Here is a 15,101-nt window from a genome sequence, read left to right as displayed (position 1 = left end):
CTGTCTTTTGGATGTTGTTTGGGAAGTTATTAAGGATTACTTAGTGTTGTATTCTTTGGGGGTCGGATTTGAATTGATGGTTGCTAAGATGTTCACTATGTTTTGAAAAGGTTAACTTGAGTTCATAGAATAAACATTGTTTTGCTTTAAAAAAATACTTTTCCATTTCTGCTGTGCCACGCCTGTAGAGTGGGCCGTGTGCTCCCCATACCACAATCTATTAAAAGTTGTGGGTCAGGTGAACTCCATGATACACTTTGGGGTTCTCTAAACCCTGGCCCATAACATAAGGATGATGGCTGCAACACTGTGAAATCAGGAGAACAATGTCTTGAGAAAGCTTCGTACCTGGAGGTACCTAAACATGTCTGAGCTTTGATGTGGAGATGCCGGCGTTGGACTGGGGTGAGCACAGGAAGAAGTCTTACAACACCAGGTTAAAGTCCAAAGGATTGTTTCGAATCACTAGCTTTCGGAGCACTGCTCCTTCCTCAGGTGAATGAAGAGGTGGGTTCCAGAAACATTTATATATAGACAAAGTCAAAGGTGCAAGACGATACTTTGAATGCAAATCTTTGCAGGTAATTAAGCCTACAGGTCAGACAGAGCAGGTTAAAGAGGTGTGAATTGTCTCAAGTCAGGACAGTTGATAGGAGTCGCAAGCCCAGGCCAGCTGGTGGGGGGTGAATTTAATGTGACATGAATCCAAGGTCCCAGTTGAGGCCGTACTCGTGTGTGGAATTTGGCTATAAGTTTCTGCTCGGCGATTCTGCGTTGTCGCGTGTCCTGAAGGCTGCCTTGGAAAACGCTCACCTGGAGATCAGAGGCCATTTTTAATGTAAGACTTCTCAATATGTCTGAGCTTGACAACACCAATTTCCCCTTCAATTCCTCCAGGCTGGCAAACCGCTCCTCGAGGAATAAATCACTCACTCTCTCCAGCATTTTCTCTTTCCATGCCCCAAATATGGCATCCAGCCGTGCCAACTCAAACAGGTCATTAGCATAAATGAGAGCCAGCCTTGAGCGTGCCGCCAACTTAAAATGCTGGCGGGGCTGTCTTCATGTTTTTCACATGGATGCCACCACTGGGTTCACCAAGAACTTTACTGGCGCCATGGGGAGTGGCACCGTTACCAGTGCCCCCAAGCTTGTCCCTCCACATGACCCAGACTCTATCTGAACCCAGAGGAGCCCCGGATCCCCATATCAATATAACCCCTTCGCCACGTTGGCTGCCCAATAATAAAACAGCAAATTTGGCAGTGCTGGACCCCTGTCAGTCTCCCTCTGAAGGGCCTCTGTTCAGATGACGGGGCCTTACCCGATCAAATAAAGCCGGAAATAAGCCTGTCTCTTCGAAGAAACACTGGGAGACATTGAAATTAAAACCTCGGCAAGATGTTCACCTTAACTGATTGGACCTGGCCCGCCAAAAGTAATGGGAGACTTTCCCATCGCTCTGAGTCCACCTTAGCGCTGCTCACCAGGCTCGTATAATTCAACCTCCGGAGTCTTGCCCAATTCACAGCCACCTGGACCCCCAAGTACTGAAATCCCCCACCCAATCTGCCCTCGCCCATAACGCACCGACGACAAAATATTTGTTCTTCCCTATGTTCAATTTGTAACCAGAGAAAGCACCGAATCCCTGCAAAATACCTACAATATTCCATATATACGACCCCGGCTCACATACAACAGCAAATCATCTGCACATAAGGATGCCCTATATTCCACTCCCCTCTAATAATCTCACACCACGCATTCGAGGCCCTCAAAACAATGGTCAACGGCTCAATTGCCAACGCAAACAGCAAGGTAGACATCGGGCATCCCTGCCTCATTCATTACCCGATGTAACCGGAAAGATCCTGAGCTCATGGTGTTGATACAAACACTTGCAAACGGAGCCGCATACAGCAACTACTACAAAACCCAGGACCAAATCCAAACTTCCGAACACCGTAAAGAGGTACCCCCACTCCACCCAGCCGAACACCATCTCCACATCCAATGGCATGATTATCTCCAATTCCGGCTCGGCCGCAGGGGTATGCACACGTTCAACAACCGCCTCACATTGGACGACAACTTCTATCCCTTCACAAACCCTGTGTGGTTTTCCCCCACCACCTCCAGAAGGCAAGGCTTAATGCCTTTGCCTCAATGCCAACTGAGGGCAATAACTTGGCATCTACATTCAACAGGGTGATTGGACCTGTGGGGTCCTTAACTTTTTTCAAGAGCAAAGAGATAGACACCTGCCCCAGTGTCTCCGGGAGGGCGCCCCCCCCCGAAGTGTCCCGAAATATGCCCAGCAACAAAGGACCCAACTGATCCAAAAGCATCTCTTAAAATTCCACTGGGAACATATCCGCCCTTGGTGTCTTTCTTCAAGGCTATCTGAATCTCCTCCAAACCCAGTGGCGTGTCCAAATCCTCTTGCAATTCCCCTCCCACCTTGGGAAACTCCAAACCCCCCCAGAAATTCTGCCATTCCCTGTTCGTCCTCTGGCGGTTCTGAACTATATAATCTCTCGTAAAAGGCCTTGAACACTGGATTCACGTTAACCTCCAATTTCCTAACCTGAACAATCTCCTGGGCTGCCTCCTGCCATCTTAGTTGGTGAGCAAAGAGACGATCCGTACTCATACACCGTCCCTTTCACTCACCTCAGTTGGTGCACCGCCTTGTCCGTGGGGCTGTTTAGCTCTCTGGGCTAAATCGCTGGCTTTGAAAGCACACCAAGGCAGGCCAGCAGCACGGTTCAGTTCCCGTACCAGCATCCCCGAACAGGCGCTGGAATGTGGCTACTAGGGGCTTTTCACAGTAACTTCATTTGAAGCCTACTTGTGACAATAAGCGATTTTCATTTCATTTCAAACTGCAAATGCAGTTACTAATAATCTTAATTAGTGTCACAAATAGGCTCACATTAATACTGCACTGAAGTTACTGTGAAAATCTCCTAGTTGCCACACAGCCGGAGAGGCTTCAGGCTGCTCCGTTGCAGAGGGATCATCATTGATTAGTCACAGAAAACTAGCATGCAGGTACAGCACATAATAAAGCAAATGGAATGTTGCATTTATAGCTGAAGGAATAGAGTGCCAAGGTAAGGAAGTGTTGCTGCAACTATACAAGGCATTGGTGAGACCACACCTGGAATAGTGTGCACAGTTTTAGTCCCCTTATTTGAGGAAAGATGTGACGATGGAGGTAGTTCAGAAGACATTCACTTGGTTGATTCCAGAGGTGAAGGGTTTGTCGTATGAAGAGAGGTTGAAACATTTATACCTATACTCCTTTGAGTTTAGAAGAATGAGTGGAGATCAAATTGAGGTATGCAATATGATCAAAGATATGGATAAAGTAGATGTGGAGCGGATGCTTCCTCTTGTGGAGCATTCTAGAACAAGCGGTCATAGTCTTAAGATAAGAGGTAGCAAATTTAAACCGAGTTGAGGAGAAACGACTTCTCCCAAAGGGTTGTGAATCCGTGGAATTCGCAACCCCGGAGTGCAGTGGATGCTGGAACAGTGAATAAGTTTAAGGAGGAGTTAGACAGATTTTTAATTGGTAATGGGTTGAAGGATTCTGGAGAGCAAGCGGGATGGTAGAGGTAAGGCCAGGATGAGATCAGCCGTGATCGAATGGCAGAGCAGACTCGATGAGCCAAATGGCCTAATTCAAGCTAAATGCAGTGTGAATAGACGTGATGCCACCAGGAATGGATCGCTCAGGACAGAAGTTCATGTTGTTGATCTGACTTAGATAGTGTGGTGATATGCATCACTGTAGATACACAAGGGGTTAATGTAAGTACACGTAGACTAGCTAGACACTAGAGGGAGCACCAGAGACATGATACCCAGACACTCAACCAATAGGTCAGTAAGATGGGACACAACCAATGGGCATTCACGATACACACAGAGGTGATACTACCACAGGGGGGGGCATTACACCAACCCATATATAAAGGACACAGCACACATGATCTTCCTCTTTCCAGTGGAGACACTCAGTGAGTACAGACACAGGGTTGATTCAGCATCACACCCACCACCTGGATTGTAGCAGACCGGTTCGTCAGTCTGATTAGCTGTAGAAGGATTAACAGTAATGGCGGAACCGAGTAGGAAAATTGTAAATAGTTTAACAAACGTGTTGAAGTTATCTTCACGTCTGAACCTTCCTTTGCCAGAGTGAACATCAACGTAACAGCTTATGCTACGCCAGGAGCATAACAAGACAGATGGCTGCAGTCATAATTTGAGCTGTTCTTCATGTTCCACTTGTGAAGCACTTGGCCACATCTTTCCTGGCTTATCATAAATGGTTAAGGGTTGTCCAGATTTTCTATGCAAAGTTGAAGCACAGGACTTCATCACTTTGGTCAGTTACCAGATTGAATTTGGTGATGTTTGCAGGAAGTGCACCATCAAAAGGTAGGGCTGTAGCCTGCTTGTCGGTTATGGAATATATTCCAGTTGACACTCCAGGTTTTCAGATTAGTGCATGGATTTATTTTTCGGGCCGGTGGTCATGTGAATGCCCTATTAGCCGTCAGCTGGTGGTTTTCCTTGACGTGGATGTTTTAAATCCCAACGTCAAGAGGTTAAGTATATGCTAGCACAGGAAGCTCGGGAGGGAACACAAAAAATAGGAGCAGGGCATGATCTGTATAAATACTTCAGGGCAGTGGCTTCAGCTCCTTCACCGTTATCCTTCCCTCCATCAGGTTAATTTGGGGAACAGTTTGCTGATGATTGCACAATGTTCAATTCAAGTTGCAACTCCTCAGATAAATAATTATCCATATTAATATCCAGTAAGACCTGGTAAACGTTCAGGCTTGGGCTGATGAGTGGCAAGTGTCTCTCCTGCTACTTAAGTGTTAGTGACCATGACAAATAAGAGATAATCTAACCACCCCCCACTCCATTCGATGAATTATCATTGCTGAGTGTCTGACCATCAAGTGTCATCATTGATCTGAAACTTAATTGGGCCAGCTGCTTAAATACAGTAGCTATATGAGCAGGTTAGAAGCTGTGCAATCTGTTGGCAAATTACTTATCTCTTGACTTCCCTAAACCGCCATTAACAAGGTATGAGGAAGAATATTTTTACACACTAAGTGGTGAGGATAAGGATTGCACTGCCTGAGAGTATGATGGAGGCACATTCAATCTTGACTTTAGAAATGGATTAGATGTTATCTGAAGCGATTGCAGGCAATTGAGTTGCTCTTAAATTGAACTGGCATGGAAACATTCGCTGCCAAATAATAATGAAGCAAGTTTGGCAACGCCAACCCCCCCTGCTGCCTCTGTAGCAGGGTCCTCCCTACCCTTGGTTTGAAAAACTTTATTGGAGGCATTTTTCATATATATACGTAGCAAAGAAGAAAAACAAAAAACAAGCCCAGAAACCGCAAACAGCCAAAACACCCTTGGAGGGGCACCCCGCCAAAATCTCCCCTTTAATTCTATTTGTTACCACATTTTTATTTTGTCGCCTGCGCAATGTTTTAAATGTAATTTATAATTTCTGATTTTTCTTCCTGCTTTCGTGTCTGTGAGGCTTCTTCAATGTGTTTAGTTGACCAGCTTCTCTGCTACTTGCTTTTCTCACAGACACTACAGAGCCTCTGTAAGGGGACACAAAATTCAACCAGGCACCGGAAGAGTAGACCCGCTTAAGTTTGTGGGCGACTGTACACCAGGTGATTGGTAAACACCGTTCCATCGCCACTGACGAGAAATCTAGACTTGTTGTTTCCTGATGACACATTTGATTCTGTTGCATTATTTTTACCATAAATTATGATAGGGATTTTATCATTCACTCACAAGTGGGGCATGGCTGGCTAGGCTTGTATTGTCCATCCCTCGTTCTTTAAAAGGTGGTGGTGAGTTGCCTCCTTCAACCGCTGCAGACCCTGAGGTGCAGGCACACCAAACAGTGCTGTTAGGGAGGGAGGTCTAGGACTTTGACCCAGCAATAGTGACGTACTGTGCCCAGTAATTTTGAAGTTTATAAATTGAGTCAGGGAAACTTCAAAATTAATCGAACACTGGTTCCAGGTAGATTAAACATGTGTATACACTCAGACATGCGTATATATTATATGAAATTCAAAGTACTGCATATGGTTATCATTATTAAAATTGACTTTTTTTTCCCCACAGCGAGTGTTGGAATTGGAAAGTTTGCTTTTAAAGAAGTCACAAGATGGTGAAGCTCACTCAGAAGAGCTAGAGATGGAGAAGGCCAAGTACAAATTAGAAATTACAGCCTTAATTAAAAACCATGAAGAGGCACTGGAAAACATACGTCAAGAAGAAGAGCAATTGTGGACTGAAAAAATGCAGGTAATTAGCCATCAGCACAAGGCTAAACTGGAGGAGCTTGAGAAGAAATCTGAAGAACTGGAAGTACAGTTGAAGGAGAAGGAAACTCAATTCCATGCACACATTGAGGAAATGAACCAAAAGACATTAGAGAAACTTGATGTGAAACAAACTGAGTTGGAGGCACTGTCAACTGATATGACAGAAATGCTCAAATTACGACAAGAGTTGGAAAATAAATTAGCTACAATTGAGAGAGACTATGAGAAGGATCTCGAAAATAAGAAATTGCATTATGAAGAAAAAATTGAGACTGCTAAAAAAGACGTTGAACAATCCTTTAGTGGAGTTGAGAAAGCATTGACAGATGAGCTAAACAACCTTCATCATCTTCTTGAGGGAAAGGACAAAATTGTAGGAGATCTGCAAGTAGAGAATCAGCATTTGATAAACGAACTTGAAAAAGTTAAAACTGAAATTGGAGAGGTTTCTGCAAATCTAGAATTTGTGAGTCAAGCCCGTCAGAAAGAGCAAGAAGATGCTGTAGAAAAGCTGAATCGTGAACTCGATGACCAACGTAAACTGCATGAGATGAAATTAACGGAGTTACAAAATTTGCTGAAAAACCTGGAGACTGAGAAAGAAAAGAAAGAGTTGTCTGATCAGACCAGATTGAATGAGCTTACTGCCACTTTAGATGACTATAAATCTCAGGCCCAGGAAGTGAGAGGCCTGGAAGAAAAAAACAGTGAGCTGCTTAAAAAAGTAGTTTCCCTAACAGAGAAATATGAAACCCAGATTACTCAACTGGGATCAGACATTGCACAGTTACAGAAAATTTTAGGAGAAAAGCAAAAGGCACTTAATCAGGCACAAGATCTTCAGAAACAGCAGGCAGACGCCTTCACTCAAAAACAAATAGAAGATCAAAATCTAAGCAACCAGCAAATTGCTTCACTTAATGAGGAATATGGAAAGAAAATTAAAGCACTTGAGACAAAACTGGAACAAGTTAAACAGAAGCGAACTGAAATGCAGGATAAATTTAAAATGAAACTTTCTGAACAAGAGATTAAATTAAAAACAGAGCTGGAAAAACAGCAGAAGGAATTTGTACAAAAGGAACAAACATTCAATGAAAAACTGGTGGAAATGGCACATGCAACTTCTGCAGGAATTAATGAAACAGTGGTCCAGCTGGAATCCAATCACAAGCAACAACTGGAAAGTCTTAATGAAGTTCACAAGCAAGAGATTGGAGACGTTAAGCTAGGCTGGGAGAAAAGGTTGGATCAGCAGCTTGAAGAACTGCAAGAAAAACATGAGATTGAGTTTCAAGAAAAGCAACAAGAATTGAGGGAACTAAAACAGAACCTAGAATCCTCCAAGAATGAAAAGGAAGAGTTATCCAGGAAAATAACAGAACTTGGAGAGGAGGTTGCTTTAGGAGCAAGTAAACTACAGCAACTTCAAGGGGAGCTAAAGGAAACATTGGTTCAAATAGATACTTTAACAGAAAGTGAAACAGCCCTTAAAGCTAAATTGCAAACCTTTGAAGAGACTAACAGTCAATCTTTGCTGGAAAGAACAGCATTAGAAAGCCATATAAGTGAACTTAAAAAATCAGATGCGCAGAGCCAGGATAGGATTCATGAGCTTAGCAGTTTGTTGAAGGAAGCAGAGGACAGTCGACGGGCATTGGAAAATATACACTGCAAAGAGACTGAGGAATATGAAAAACAGCTTAAAGAAAGGTCTGTTGAACTTCAGAATGAAAGCGAAATCAGGAGCCAAGTAGAGCAATTAATTAATTGCTTTAATGAAGCAAATGCAAAAGTCAAGCTCCAAACCAATGACTTTCATGTGAGGTGTACCGATAAAATGAACATCCTTTATGAACGTATTAAAGGTTATCAAAGTCAAATTGAGATGGTACAAAAGGCATTTGTGCAAAGGACCAATAGAGTTGGTGAACTAGAAATTAAACTTGAAGAGGTAGTAAATCAAAATGTTTCATTGAACAATTCAGTACAACATATGTCACAACAACTGCACAATGAACAACAAAACGTTATGGCATTGCAATCTGAACTACAAAGCATCACTGCACAGCTGAACACAGTCCAGCAAGAAAGGAAACATCATAGCCAAGTATTAGATGAGAAGGAAACATGCATTGAACAGTATAGAAAAGACTTGTCAGAAAGTGTAAATGCGCATGAATCCATCACAGAACAGCTGAAGAAAAAAGAATTACTGATCTTGAGCTTGGAGGAACAAATAAGTGATCTGAAATTGCAGCTTGACCACAGTGTTCGTCTCTCCGATCAGGAAGAAGCTATTTCATCGCTCAACAAACAGCAACAACTGGAACAGCAAAAGCTGCAGCACCAAATAGATCAGTTAGCTGCAAGTATTGAAACTGTTTCTAAAGAGAAAGTTGCAGCCCTTGAACAAGCAGACCAGTATAAAAGCAAGTTAACAGAATGGAAGAAAAAGATGGAATCAAGATTAATGCAGCATAACGGCAAGATGAAAGAGCTTGAATCAAAATTTGAGACTTCTGTTAAAGCAAATAAAGAGAAGGATCACCAAGTATCACGGTTGACAGCAGAGGTAGAAAAACTGACTACCAATGCACAGAGTGTTGGAATTGAATTTGAGTATATGACAAAGGAGAAGGAGAAAATAATAAATGATCTGAATGTCCAGCTAGAAGCAACCAAATCTAGAATCGCAGAACTAGATCGAGATATTGCTGCGAAGTCTGAGGAATGTACAGTTGTAGACGATCTCAACAAACAATTGCATCAGAAGGAAATTGAATTGCAGGAGATGGGACTATTGCTTGGTCAGGCTCAGGCTGGAGCTTGTGATCAGGACAGTAGATGCAAAGCTGCTGAAGAAAAAATAGAAGCATTTGAGAAACAGGTGGAATTGCTCCAGGTTGAATTTTCGCAGAAACAGAATGAATGGGAACAGATTAAATTCGATCTTGGAAATAACAAGGAGAAAGAATTGACTGATTTAGAAACCAGAATGAAAGCTGAGAGCACCACTAAAATAGCTGAACTTAAGAAAAAAGCAGAACAGAAAATTGCAAGAATAAAGAAACAACTAACAAACCAATTAGACGAGAAAGAAAAATGTATGAATGAGCAGATAAAAGACTTAAAACGAAAAGCAGGGGGGCAAGAAGAAACCATTGGGGCCTTAAAAGAAAATCTGAAAAGCCTAGAAACTCCAGTTAGATCAGAAAAAGAAGAAAACCAGAAATGGGTTGAGAAAGTGAGAAGCGAAATGAAACTTGAAAAGGAGAACTCTCTGAAGATGTTGAGAGAAAGCTATGAAGAAAAAATTAGGGTTCTGCAGATGGAGGTATCAGCAAGAGATGAACTGGTAAAAAAATGCAAAGAGAGTCAAGGAGAAACAAATGTTGAACAGGAAATAAATATGCCTTGTCGAGATCTTCAGAAGCATCCAGAAAAAGTGGAGGATGAAAAGCAAATCCAGATGAGAGAGACCAACCAGCTTCAATCTGAGCTGGAGCAGCAGAAGCACATATATTCATTGCTGGTAGAACAACAAAAGGAAGAAACCAATAAATTAGAAAATTGTAAGGCGCAGTTGAGTGTAAAAGATAAACAGATAAAGGAGATGGAAAAAATAATTGCAGAGTTACAAAATGAAACGCACAGAAAAGGAATTACTGAGAAACAAACAATAGTGGAACTAGGAAGTACTTCCACTTCAAAAATAAAAGAAACTGAGGAGGAGGTAAGATTGGAGAGCAGTTCTTTGACTGGAGACAAAAAACAGATACAAGTCCTCCAGGAACAGTTAGAAGAGAAAATCTCTCTCCTTAAGATCTTTGAGGAAAGCTCCAACGAGAAGACAAAATCTGACACACAACTACAAAAGTTGTTAGATGGCATGCGAGAGCAACAAAACGAATTGAGACACAAACTGGAAGAGGCAGAAAATGAGAAACAAAAAGTACGTAAAGAACATGGCAAACTACAAAAAGATCTACGCATGTTACGCAAAGAACATGAGGCCGAAATAGAAATCACTCGAAAGGAAATTAGTGAAGAGGCGGAAAATAAAACCAAGTAAGTATTATCGCAAGTGAGATTCTTTTGTCTTCGTATTGCTTTATCAAATACCAAGTCTTGTCTGCTAACGGATTGGGGTGGTGATTGAAAATGCAGGAATTGCCAGAAAAAGACATGATTAGCAAGAATGAAACCCATGTCATGATCAAAAGCATAATTGAAGAACCTACATTATTTTGTCAATCATAGGAATTTAGCTTTAAAAATGCATTTGTATTGTGTTTTTCATGACCCCAGGCCATCACAAAGAGCCTTTGAGCCAGTTAGGTACTTTTGAAATTTAGTCACTGTTGTGATGTAGCCAGCACATAATGAGCAACACCATAATGACCAAACAATTATTTTTTAAAAGTTCATTGAGGGATAAATATTGGCTAGGATCCCGGGGAGTCAGATATTTTATCCCTCATCTGAATGACATTTGATGACTCAACACTCCCTCAGTACTACTTTAGATTGGTGTTCAAAGTCTCTGGATCCATAACCACCTGATTCAGAGGTGAGGATGCCATCAACAAAGCTCGCCTGATACCAAACAATTCTGGATTGACTGGAGAAATGTGCAAAGCATGCTGTCACACTCCTTTGTTTAAACAGCTTTCATAGAAATGCTTAAAATTCATAGATAGTTGGAACAAAGTAGCAGTAAACAGACTATTTTCAGTGATTGAAAATTCTGGAATGAGAGACACGGATATAAGATTAACATGATTAATACGGTTACATTTAAGATAGAGAGCACAAGAAACTTTTGTATTTACACAGAGGATTGTGTGTTTTTAAGCTAGTCAATCGATTCAGATCCTAGTCAACATATCAGAACAGATTAGCTAGGTGGTTAAAGTAAATGGGAATAAAGAAATATGACAACCAAGTTGCTCCATGGGATTAAGGTTACTGCGATTAAGGATGAACATTCACGTGGCCATTTTGTGTATTGAGATTTTTATCTAATTCTGCTCAAAATAATACGAATAATAACCTTTTATTGTCACAAGTAGGCTTACATTAACACTGCAATGCTGTTACTATGAAAAGCCCCTAGTCGCTGTCATGATATGCAAACATGCAACCAATGAACACTCAGAATAGGACACAACCAATGGGCAGTCAGGACACTCAGAGGTGGCATCACCACAAGGAGGCATGACATAAACACTATAAAAGGGATGATGCATTCACACCCTGCCTCTTTCCACAGACAGACATCTAGAGAGTTAGACAGGGTTGATCAGCAGCATCACACCCCAGCACATGGCTTAGAACAAGCTGGTACAGTTAGACTGAGTTACTACAGTTAAATTAGCAGAGAGTCGAACTCATTTGAGAACTGTGTTAATAGTTCAATAAACACTTTGAGCTCATTTCAGAGTCTGGAGCATCCTTTAGTTAAGACTGCATCAAGTCTATTTTTCATATATCCCTTCTATATCTCTATTTTTCAGTAGTTGGGAAGTTAGTTCAGTGGGAATGGAGGCTAGGGCAGTTGAATGTTCCTCCTGCAGAATGTGGGAGGAAAGGGTCACCTTGAGTGTCCCTGCTGACTACATCTGCGGGAAGTGCACCCAACTCCAGCTCCTCGAGAACCGCGTTAGGGACCTGGAGCTGGATGAACTTCGGATCATTCGGGAGGCGGAGGGGGTTATTGAGAGGAGTGATAGGGAGGTAGTCACACCTCAGGTAAAAGAAGAAGGTAGATGGGTTACCGTCAGGGGAGAGAGAGGGAACCGGCAGGCAGTGCAGGGATCCCCTGTGGTCGTTCCCCTCTATAACAAGTATACCTTTTTGGATACTGTTGCAGGGGATGACTTACCAGGGGTAAGCAATGGGGCACAGGTCTCTGGCACAGAGTCTGTCCCTGTTGCTCAGAAGGGAAGGGAGAAGAGGAACAGAGCACTTGTCATTGGGGACTCCATAGTTAGAGGAACAGACAGGAGGTTCTGTGGGAACGAAAGAGACTCATGGTTGGTGTGTTCCCACAGGTGCCAGGGTTCGTGATGTCTCTGATCGTGTTTTTGGGATCCTTAAGGGGGAAGGGGAGCAGCCCCAAGTCGTGGTCCACATAGGTACCAACGACATAGGTAGGAAGAGAGATGGGGATTTGAGACAGAAATTCAGGGAGCTAGGGTGGAAGCTGAGAGCTAGAACAAACAAGAGTTGTTATCTCTGGGTTGTTACCCTTGCCACGTGCTAGCGAAGTGAGAAATAAGGAGAGAGAGGAGTTGAACACGTGGCTACAGGGATGGTGCAGGAGGGAGGGTTTTGGTTTCCTGGATAATTGGGGCTCATTCTGGGGTAGGTGGGACCTCTACAAACAGGATGGTCTTCACCTGAACCAGAGGGGTACCAATATCCTGGGGGGGAGATTTGCTAGTGCTCTTCGGGGGGGTTTAAACTAATTCAGCAGGGGGATGGAAACCTAAATTGTAGTCCCAGTGTACAGGATATTGAGAGTAGTGAGGTCAGGGATAGGGTTAAAAGTTCGAAAGAGGGCACCGGCAAGCAAGACGCTGGTTTGAAGTGTGTCTACTTCAACGCCAGGAGCATAAGGTGGGTGAGCTTGCAGCATGGGTTGGTACCTGGGATCTCGATGTTGTGGCGATTTCGGAGACATGGGTCGAGCAGGGACAGGAATGGTTGTTGCAGGTTCCAGGATTTAGATGTTTCTGTAAGAACAGAGAAGATGGTAAAAGAGGGGGGGTGTGGCATTGTTAATCAAGGAAAGTATTATGGCGGTAGAAAGGACGTTTGAGGACTCGTCTACTGAGGTAGTATGGGCCGAGGTTAAGAACAGGAGAGGAGAGGTCACCCTGTTGGGAGTTGTCTTTAGACCTCCAAATAGTTCCAGAGATGTAGAGGAAAGGATTGCAAAGATGATTCTCGACTGGAGCGAGAGTAACAGGGTAGTTGTTATGGGGGACTTTAACTTTCCAAATATTGACTGGAAATACTATAGTTCGAGTACTATAGATGGGTCAGTTTTTGTGGAGTGTGTGCAGGAGGGTTTTCTGACACAGTATGTAGACAGGCCAACAAGGGGCGAGGCCACATTGGATTTGGTACTGGGTAATGAACCCGGCCAGGTGTTAGATTTAGATGTAGGTGAGCACTTTGATGATAGTGATCACAATTCAGTTATGTTTACTTTAGCAATGGGCAGGGATAGGTATATACCGCAAGGCAAGAATTATAGCTGGGGGAAAGGCAATTATGATGCTATTCGGCAAGATTTAAGATGTATAGGATGGGGAAGGAAACTGCAGGGGATGGGTACAATCGAAATGTGGAGCTTTTTCAAGGAACAGCTACTGCGTGTCCTTGATAAGTATGTACCTGTCGGGCAGGGAGGAAGTTGTCGAGCAAGGGAACCGTGGTTTACTAAGGAAGTTGAAGCACTTGTCAAGAGGAAGAAGAAGGCTTATGTTAGGATGAGATATGAAGGCTCAGTTAGGGCACTTGAGAGTTACAAGTTAGCCAGGAAGGACCTAAAGGGAGAGTTAAGAAGAGCGAGGAGAGGACACGAAAAGTCGTTGGCGGATAGGATCAAGGAAAACCCTTTCTATAGGTATATCAGGAACAAAAGAATGACTAGAGTAAGATTAGGGCCAATCAAGGATAGTAGTGAAAAGTTGTGTGTGGAATCAGAGGAGATAGGGGAAGTGTTAAATGGATATTTTTCGTCAGTGTTTACACTGGAGAAAGACAATGATGTCGAGGAGAATACTCAGGTTCAGTTGACCAGGCTAGATGGAATTGAGGTTCACAAGGAGGAGGTGTTAGCAATTTTGGAAAGTGTAAAAATAGATAAGTCCTCTGGGCCAGATGGGATTTATCCTAGGATTCTCTGGGAAGCCAGGGAGGAGATTGCAGATTGTCCTTGATCTTTATGTCGTCTTTGTCGACAGGAATAGTGCCGGAAGACTGGAGGATAGCAAATGTTGTCCCCTTGTTCAAGAAGGGGAGTAGAGACAACCCTGGTAATTATAGACCTGTGAGCGTTACTTCGTTTGTGGGTAAAATGTTGGAAAAGGTTATAAGAGATAGGGTTTATAATCATCTTGAAAAGAACAAGTTGATTAGCGATAGTCAACACGGTTTTGTGACGGGTAGGTCATGCCTCACAAACCTTATTGAGTTTTTTGAGAAGGTGACCAAACAGGTGGATGAGGGTAAAGCGGTTGATGTGGTGTATATGGATTTCAGTAAGGCGTTTGATAAGGTTCCCCACGGTAGGCTATTGCAGAAAATAAGGAAGTATGGGATTGAAGGTGATTTAGCGGTTTGGATCAGTAATTGGCTAGCTGAAAGAAGACAGAGGGTGGTGGTTGATGGCAAATGTTCATCCTGGAGTTCAGTTACTAGTGGTGTACCGCAAGGATCTGTTTTGGGGCCACTGCTGTTTGTCATTTTTATAAATGACCTGGAAGAGGGTGTAGAAGGATGGGTTAGTAAATTTGCAGATGACACGAAGGTCGGTGGAGTTGTGGATGGTGCTGAAGGATGTTATAGGATACAGAGGGACATAGATAAGCTGCAGAGCTGGGCTGAGAGGTGGCAGATGGAGTTTAATGCGGAAAAGTGTGAGGTGGTTCACTTTGGAAGGAGTAACAGGAATGCAGAGTA

General features: G+C 42.9%; 1 protein-coding gene across 3 annotated transcripts in view; it reads left to right on the top strand.

The window, feature by feature from the left end:
- golga4 (golgin A4) overlaps positions 1-15,101 on the top strand; it is a 220,065-nt gene that overhangs the window by 135,637 nt on the left and 69,327 nt on the right. For all 3 annotated transcript variants that reach the window (XM_038809827.1, XM_038809826.1, XM_038809825.1), the window contains one exon: positions 6,202-10,475. In XM_038809827.1, coding sequence (XP_038665755.1) covers positions 6,202-10,475 — 4,274 coding nt within the window. The remainder of the gene's footprint in view (positions 1-6,201; positions 10,476-15,101) is intronic.

Source organism: Scyliorhinus canicula, chromosome 10, assembly GCF_902713615.1.
Source record: "Scyliorhinus canicula chromosome 10, sScyCan1.1, whole genome shotgun sequence".
Classification (NCBI taxonomy): domain Eukaryota; kingdom Metazoa; phylum Chordata; class Chondrichthyes; order Carcharhiniformes; family Scyliorhinidae; genus Scyliorhinus; species Scyliorhinus canicula.
The sequence above is the reverse complement of the archived record's forward strand: the minus strand, read 5'-3'. Positions and strand labels throughout refer to the sequence as shown.